The sequence below is a fragment of the Bipolaris zeicola genome, assembly GCF_000523435.1.
Source record: "Bipolaris zeicola 26-R-13 unplaced genomic scaffold scaffold_449, whole genome shotgun sequence".
NCBI classification, from domain to species: domain Eukaryota; kingdom Fungi; phylum Ascomycota; class Dothideomycetes; order Pleosporales; family Pleosporaceae; genus Bipolaris; species Bipolaris zeicola.
In genome coordinates this window covers 1,626-9,447 of record NW_006912498.1, presented here as the reverse complement: position 1 = coordinate 9,447, position 7,822 = coordinate 1,626, and the positions used below count along the sequence as shown (strand labels likewise).

Genomic DNA, 7,822 nt, shown 5'->3' with positions numbered 1-7,822 from the left:
GGAGGGGCCTACATAGTAATTAATAGACACTTTACCTCTGAAAATCGTCCAAGTTACCCAAGTTATTCAAGTTTACCAAGTAAGTTCTTCTGGTATTGCTCCCAAGTCAAGCAAGTATTATTTTATTCAAAAATCGTGCCAAGTAAGTCAAGTTGACTGTCAAAACTTGCTTGACTTGCTTGTTGCGAACTCTGTCTGGGTGCCGCTAGGTGTGAAGTATGGTAAACGAGCCTCGCTACTCCTTGCGACATTTATGCTCTTTGTTGTTCTCATTGCAACAGCCAAGACGACAACTTACACCGGACTGTTGGCTGCAAGATGCTTTTCTGGCTTCGCCGCCGCCGCGGGTGAGGTAAATAGGCGCCGTCTCGTGTGGAAACTCTGAACACTCATTATCAGATAGAGCATCGTCCCTGGTATAGTCTCAGACATTTTTTTTCTTCATGAGCGCGCTGCCATGATGTCTGGGTAAGCTAGGCCACCACTCCGTACTCCATGTGCTTTCATACTAAATAGTATTATTGATAGTTACACAATTCTTGTGTCTATCGCGACAGCTATAGGTCCGCTGATTGCTGCATTCATAGTGCAGTATAGCCCTGGCAACTGGGTTGACTACATGTGGGTTTGTGCAGCCTTGGCTGGTGCTAATTTGGTGGCCATATACCTTCTCTACCCCGAATCCAACTTCGTCAGATCGGATGTACCTCCTCATACTATTCGATCAGATTCCCATCCTAGAGGAGATCCGGAAGCAGAGAAGGTAACTACTGTCAGAACGGAAACCATCAATCGACACTACATCAAGATTGTCCACAGGCCATGGCTGAGCATATGGACCAGTATCGTCACAATCAATCACGACACCGGACTACTCGAGATATTTCTTCGCCCTCTGAAGATGATAGTCAGCCCTAGCATTCTGTTTGCCATATTTGTATATGGAACCTCTCTTGCGGCTCAGATCATCCTCATGTACGTTGTCATCCAAAGCCGACACCTACACTCGTGTCCTAATGATAATCTAGTTTCGCTTTTTCAAGTCTGCTCCAATCTCCACCGTACATGTTCTCGCCCATTGGAGTAGGTCTAATGGAAATTTCCGCAATCATCGGCTTCTTAGTGGGCTGCTTCATGGGTGGATATGTTGCTGACCTAATCACCGCAGCTGTGATCAGGCGGCAGGATGGAGCTGTGTATTCAGAGCAGCGCCTTATGTCCCTTATTCCTGGCGGGTTCATTGCACCAGCTGGGTGCATTCTGATAGCTTTCGCATGCTCGGAAAAGCTGCACTGGGTTGCTATCGCTTTCGGCTTCGGAATGGGTATGTCATTCTCTTGTACCCGGTGAGCTAGTTCTGACGCGACAACAGTATCGTTTGGTACTGTTTATGCCCCAAACATCGTGATCACCTATGTGGTAGAAAGCCACTACAAGTTTTCTACTGAAAGCCTGGTGACGATCAATATTTTCAAGAACCTGGTCGCCTTCCTATTTTTGTTCACCGCCACTGACTGGATTGCTGCGCAAGGATGGGTGCAGGTCTACATGATCATGTTTATGTTGGTTTTAGTAGGTACACTGATGGCGATTCCGTTCTATTTCTTCGGGGCAAAGTGGAGAGGGGAGCACAACCACGGTAACATCAACGGCCGAATTTAGCCAGAGAATCTGAAAACCAGAGTTGCCTAGCAGGATGTTGAATAAAACATAGTCCAGGCTTGTGTAGATTGTACGCTGCAATTTACCCGTAAATGAAAGACCCAAGTCAAACATATTCCATTTCGGAGTTATTGAACTAAATACCTTATTGAATATGCAATTGTGTCTTTCGAATAGTGAAAGCATTCCATACTCGAAGCTTCAATTTCAGTAGCATTGACACGCCGTCAGGGCTTCCGGTATCGGAGTTCGGTTTCTTGTGATGATTTTCAATCTAACAAATTAGCCACTGGTGGGCCGGGAGTGCCGGGGAGTTATAACCGTCGGGTTGCCACATGAACACGCCTGGGTCAGCGGCTGGACCGGCACTTGGTTCGGGGCCCGGACACATTTAATCAGAGACACCGCTGCATATATGTTGTGGAGCAGAATCGGAACTACTCGCGTCTTTCTTCGCGTATGCAAATCCAACCTCGGCCAGCAATGTTAGATCAATTTCGAGCAAGTGGAGTTAGCAATATGTTCCCTGAGCAGCCCCAGTTTTCAGGGTTCATGAAGCCATGTAGATTCGAAGGGGAGATCCAGGATCTCGAGGTATGGGGCGAAATACCTTCCGAGATAGATGGAACATTCTATCGGGTCATGCCAGACCCGCAATTCCCGCCCTTCGTCGAGAACGATCCGGTAAGCAAAAGTCGTTGTCGTCCGTTCGGTTGCTGCACCGCCACTAATGCGTTCAGTATAGTGGTTCAATGGAGATGGCAACATCAGCGCTTTTCGGATTAAAGATGGACGTTGCCATTTCAAGCAAAGATACGTAGTGACGGAAAAATTTGCCAGAGAACGGGAGGCTCGACGTTCCCTAATTGGTGAGCACCCTCTTTTTTCAACTTTGACCGGAACTTCTAACTTTTTTTGTATTCCAGGGAAGTATCGTAACAAGTACACTGATGCCGTTGAATTCAAAGTACGAAGTACTGCAAATACTAACGTTATCTTCTTCAATGGCCGTCTCTTGGCATGCAAAGAAGATTCTCCTCCATATTCACTAGACCCAGTGACGCTCGAAACTATTGGTTTGGAATCATTCGACGGGCAGTTGCCTTGCGTAACCTTCACTGCACATCCAAAACTCGATGACGAGACTGACGAGCTAATGTGCTTTGGTTACGAAGCGAAGGGCGACGGCACTCCAGACGTCTGCTATTTCACGATAGATGCCCGGGGCGATTTTACCCAAACTGTATGGCTTGTTGCTCCAGTAGTTGCTATGATTCACGACTTTGCGTTTACGAAGAACTGGGTCTGATCCATCCCCTTCTGCTGAGATTCTGAAGTGCTGACGCAATGAAGGTATTGTTTCCAATCATTCCGCAGACCTGTGAGCTTGAACGCATGAAGCAAGGGGGCGAACATTGGCAATGGGATCCAAATATTCCATTCTATCTGGGCGTCTTACCTCGCTATGGCGCGTTGGGATCTGATGTAAAATGGTTTCGCGCTCCAAACGCCTTCCCCGGACATACTGTCAACGCATATGAGGACGATTCGGGAAATATCGTTTTTGACCTTCCTCTGACCAACAAAAATGTCTTTTTCTGGTGGCCCGATGCTAGTGGAAACGCGCCTCGGCCCGAGCAGATTGCCACAGAACTCGTTCGCTTCACGTTTGATCCAAAGTCCACGGACCTTGATCTGCCGAGACCTTTGGTCATTGTTCACGAGGATTGTGAGTTTCCACGTATCGATGATCGCTTTCTTGGTAAGATGCATGGTCATGCTTTCATGGATATTATGGATCCAAGCCTGGGAACCGATTTCGCAGCGATCGCGCCGGTAATGGGAGGGGGCTACCCACCGTATAATTCTATTGGGTATCTTGACTACAATACAATGCGCATGGAAAAATACTTCCCTGGCAAGACTCACCTCGTTCAAGAACCTGTTTTCATTGCGAGGCATGGCGCAGGTGAGGGCGATGGCTGGATTGTGGCACTAGTGAACAATTACTCTACCATGTCGAGCGAGTTACATATTGTAAGTACCAAACAGTTTGGAAAGGCACAAGCTATTATCTATCTACCTCTTCGTTTGAGGGCTGGATTGCACGGTAATTGGGTTAATGGTCAAGAGATCCGATTTTCATGATAATCTCTTGTATGCTTGATGGCTAGTGCGATGGCCCGAGAGGCCAAGCACAGCATTAGATTGTAAGACAATCAGATTCATCCGCACTGTCATCTGCAAAACTTCAGAGCTTGTTAAACATACTTTGCTTGTAATTTTCATCTGCATCTAGACAATCCGCTGCTAGGTTTTCCCACTCTTTATCGATTATAGCCATACGTTCAGCACTACGTTGCACAATCTTGCACCTGTAGCAGAGGTAAGCCACACGAAATTATACAATGTAGCTCAAAAGCTATAATGGACTCTTACTTGAAATGCGCTGGCTTAGCTGCTAGTCCTCCTACCATAGCATCTCGATCAGTCTCAATCACGTTACCACTACTATCTTTCGCTTTGCTGGTATCGAGTGTCTACAGGATACGTGCTATCGCGAGCAGGAGTGTGTTTTCCGCGACATGCATCCCTGGGCAAATGCGGCGACCAGAACCAAATACATAGAACCCCCGACTCTTGGGCGAGGGGGCATTCAAGGCCTCGAGTAAGCTCGTCTCTGGATCCTTTCTTTCTGGGCGGAAGGTCCTGGGGTCATCAAAGTCCTGAGAATCATGACTCGCTGACCAGACAGCGAGTACAACCGCGGCTCCAGAAGGGATACGATAACCACGGTATTTGTCTTCTGCGACAGTTGCATGCGGTATAGATCCATTGATTGCATTAGGCATCCACCTCACAAGTTCCCTGGCTGTGCAACGGATATATTTCAGAGATGTGAGATGGTCACCAGATGGTAACGTTGAGGGCCCAACTACCTTATCAAGCTCAACTTGAGCTGTATTCTGGGCCTCTGGAAACAAAGCCATAGCTTTGAAAAGCCCCTGAAGAGTGTACCGAGTAGTATCCGCTCCTCCTTCAAATGCTATGCCTGCAATGTTGTCAGAAGTAAGGCTTTAGTTGAGGCCCATGCATAAGGCCAAGGAAAGAAAAGAAAAGAAAAGGTCACAAAAAGGCGACACCTTAGGAGATAGCATGAATGAACACCTGTTTTTGACCCCATCATTGAAGACCCATCAAATCTGACAAATGTAGACAGCCGCATGATCAGTCAAGATTCTCGATTTTGATTTTGAAGCCTCTATGTCGGTGGCAAAACATGGAAGTCGGCCCTGAATGCCTCTTTCATATGCTCTCTCAAACACCCTTTTCTCGTCCTGGTATGCAGCTAAAGCTTCTTTCGCCCATGGATTCATTACGCGAGGTATTAGGTTCACGAACGGCTTCAATGAAGGATACCAGTCCAGGATCTGGGACTTGACGACACAATGAAAGAACCCAGGCAAGTTTTCTAGCATCTCGTGGGTTAAAAGATCCGTCGTGTTGGGCAAACGAAACCCATATGCGATACTCGTAGCCATGCTTCCCATCATTCGGCCCACATGGAGAACAAAGTTTTCCGGGTCATCGTTTATCTGGGTCAGCATCTGGAGTGTTTCCAATTCTTGGTAAGGAAGGTATTTCCTTGCGACAGTCAGGTTGAGGTCCATGTGGTAGAGTTTGCGTTCTATGCGCCATAGATCATCATAACCTCGCATGATGATCCTAGATCCATCAAACAATTCGCGAACCCATAGCTTAGGTCTGTCTGCATAGTCGGATTCTCGTAGGTCAACAAGATCATGAATTACCTGACCATCGGACAGAACGATAGTCGTTGACTGTCCTAATTTCAAGGAGAATATTGGCCCATCTACCAAGTGAAGACATCAGTTGTATTGTATTAACTTACGGCGGCTGAGTTTCTTACATTATTTTGCCCATTTCTGATATTGTAAGTGAATGTTGTTGTTTGGAATTTGGTGCAAGTTGCCTATGAGCGGAAGTGTTGGTGGGCCTTTGCGGTCAACACATTTCGCGTTTGGGGTGTGATTGGAACGCACCTGGTGGGTAGTCTCTAGGCCTAGATGCTATCTTCAAAAAGCGATATAAGATGACCAAAAAAAAGATCAAAAGCCCAAGATTAGGTGAGGCTCTTCTTGAGGCTTCGCTTACTAATTGCTGTAGTACGGCCATACTGGTATTCAAATGCCGGGAAGGAGGTTGTGTGGCCGACTCAGCTCATTCGGTATTGTGATCCATTGTATTGACAATAAACATTCCTTGAGTCGTGCAGTATGGCATCCCCATCGGTGATGCCATGGTATAATGCTTCCTGAATAGTGTTGCTCCGTGTGAACTTCCGCAGACTCCTGGCTCGGGCCGAGCGAGTACTGTCAGCTTCAGAGCTCGGTCTGATGCTCACTGGCCAGAACAGTACTTATTAATATGCAACCAATGTTTTGGGTTATTCGGCGCTTTTCGCCAAGCCCTCGTGATAATCGACACTGCTACCCTGGTTTGGAGTCCTTGAACCATATTCCCAACGGCTCAATATATTCACGATATGGCCACAATCGATACCTACTCAACACGTGATGAGTCCTTGCGTTTACTACACCAAGGGATAACCCAAAATCCTTTGCAAACAACTCTCCCCTCAGAGATCCAGCAATGCGCTGCAATTGTCAAATATGTTGGCTCCCGGCTCCCTTCAATCGCAGTGAACTGGTGACTTGCTGAGAGCATGTTTGCACTCAAAGGATTCGAAGCTGCCATGATCAACGTACTCATCGGCCGGAAATATAACACCGCTCCACTATCTGTTGTAATCAGTACGTGCGTGAACAAATCTTTGCTTTCCTGGCTGTTGCCATTTGCTCAAGCTGTATAGGGATCTTGCTTAATGATTGTTTATGAGCTCGCTTCTGGTGTCTGCCGAACCTCGGGAAGGATTTCAGGTGAACCCAACACCTGTCAGGGAACTTAACGCGAAATATGCAGAACTATTCCCGCCGCAAGACATCCATAGCATGGCCTCCTCGCTGTATCGGCGAGCGGCAACAAACATATATAAAACATCAGACGACCAATTCATCCATGGTCACGGTAATTAATATGGGCAGAATTAAGGATGAGCTCCATCGTTAACTATGACGTGAAGGCAGTTTGAATCCTGGCCCAACCATTGCTGCACTTGGCATGCCGGAGGATTTGCCAGAGATCACTGTCCTACCAGAATCTTACAAACCATACATGGGAATATGTTCAGAGCGTACGGCGACTGGTCTTGAAGTACTACTAAACGAAGATGCAAAACAAGCCTGCACAATTGTGCGGAAACGAGGAGATTTTCTGATGAGCGAACATGGACGAGCAAATACAAACACAGCCTTGTACGAAGTTCATCATATGAGATTTGCTGGACAGGCAGCTAGCTGGTGACCATCAACTAGAGACACATCACTTCGAAGGCCGTTGGCCGGATTGAAAGTTGTGGACCTAACGCGTGTGATAGCAGGGCCTTCTATCTCACGTGGCCTGGCTGAGTTGGGCGCCAGTGTCATGCGAGTGGTAGCTCCACACCTACCCTACTTCACTGGCATGCATCCTTATCTAAACTGGGGAAAATGGAATGCGTTTCTGGACCTTCGAAAAGCCGAGGACTACGATCGTCTGCGGCGGCTTATGGAGGATTCCGATGTTGTGGTGGATGGGTATCGACCTGGAAGGTCCGAGAAATATGGTTTTGGTATGGAAAAGGTCATGGAGATGTGTCGGTCGCGAGCAAGAGGTATCATATATGCCCGTGAGAATTCTTATGCAAGTTTTCCAGGCTAAAAGATTGATCCAGCTAACTGTAGCTAGGGCTGGCATGGTCCTTGGAAATATAGGAGTGGATGACAGCCTATCAGTGACGCGGTAAGAAACAGTTTAAACGTATGACTCGAGAGCCTTTGCTGAACAAAACGGGGGCGGTAGAACACAGGGATATCCTTTGGCTTTGGACGAGCAATGGGTCTCAATGAGCCTTGCACTCCAGTGTGGCCAAATTCCGATCACTGGTACGACTGCTACATTCTCTATGCGTGACTTGCGAGAATCTGACGGCGACAATGGGGAAGGGGGGGGGGGGGTTATAGGATGTACTGCGGTGATA

At 47.3% G+C, this 7,822-nt stretch overlaps 4 protein-coding genes across 4 annotated transcripts in view; 3 read left to right on the top strand and 1 right to left on the bottom strand.

Annotated features, from left to right (window-relative positions):
* Positions 1-121: 121 nt before the first annotated feature.
* On the top strand, positions 122-1,662 carry COCCADRAFT_112374 (uncharacterized protein; the record flags this gene model as incomplete). The annotated part of the gene is made up of 5 exons (XM_007720329.1): positions 122-352; positions 404-468; positions 529-975; positions 1,029-1,324; positions 1,373-1,662. Coding segments are annotated over 5 exons (1,329 nt in total), but the record flags the coding sequence as incomplete, so codon positions are not given.
* Positions 1,663-2,145: 483 nt separating this feature from the next.
* Positions 2,146-3,810, top strand: COCCADRAFT_112369 (uncharacterized protein; the record flags this gene model as incomplete). Its single annotated transcript, XM_007720328.1, has 4 exons — positions 2,146-2,346; positions 2,408-2,531; positions 2,589-2,965; positions 3,016-3,810. 4 exons carry the CDS (start codon positions 2,146-2,148, stop codon positions 3,808-3,810), a joined length of 1,497 nt encoding a protein of 498 aa, XP_007718518.1.
* Positions 3,811-3,913: 103 nt separating this feature from the next.
* Positions 3,914-5,859, bottom strand: COCCADRAFT_42012 (uncharacterized protein; the record flags this gene model as incomplete). The annotated part of the gene is made up of 4 exons (XM_007720327.1): positions 3,914-4,037; positions 4,207-4,714; positions 4,871-5,536; positions 5,727-5,859. 4 exons carry the CDS (start codon positions 5,857-5,859, stop codon positions 3,914-3,916), a joined length of 1,431 nt encoding a protein of 476 aa, XP_007718517.1.
* A 370-nt stretch (positions 5,860-6,229) lies between these two features.
* COCCADRAFT_42011 (uncharacterized protein) overlaps positions 6,230-7,822 on the top strand; it is a gene marked incomplete at both ends in the record, with an annotated part of 2,121 nt that continues 528 nt past the window's right edge. Inside the window, 6 exons of the mRNA XM_007720326.1 lie at positions 6,230-6,393; positions 6,584-6,771; positions 6,827-7,058; positions 7,119-7,485; positions 7,570-7,584; positions 7,645-7,727. Of these exons, the coding sequence (XP_007718516.1) occupies positions 6,230-6,393; positions 6,584-6,771; positions 6,827-7,058; positions 7,119-7,485; positions 7,570-7,584; positions 7,645-7,727 (1,049 nt within the window). The remainder of the gene's footprint in view (positions 6,394-6,583; positions 6,772-6,826; positions 7,059-7,118; positions 7,486-7,569; positions 7,585-7,644; positions 7,728-7,822) is intronic.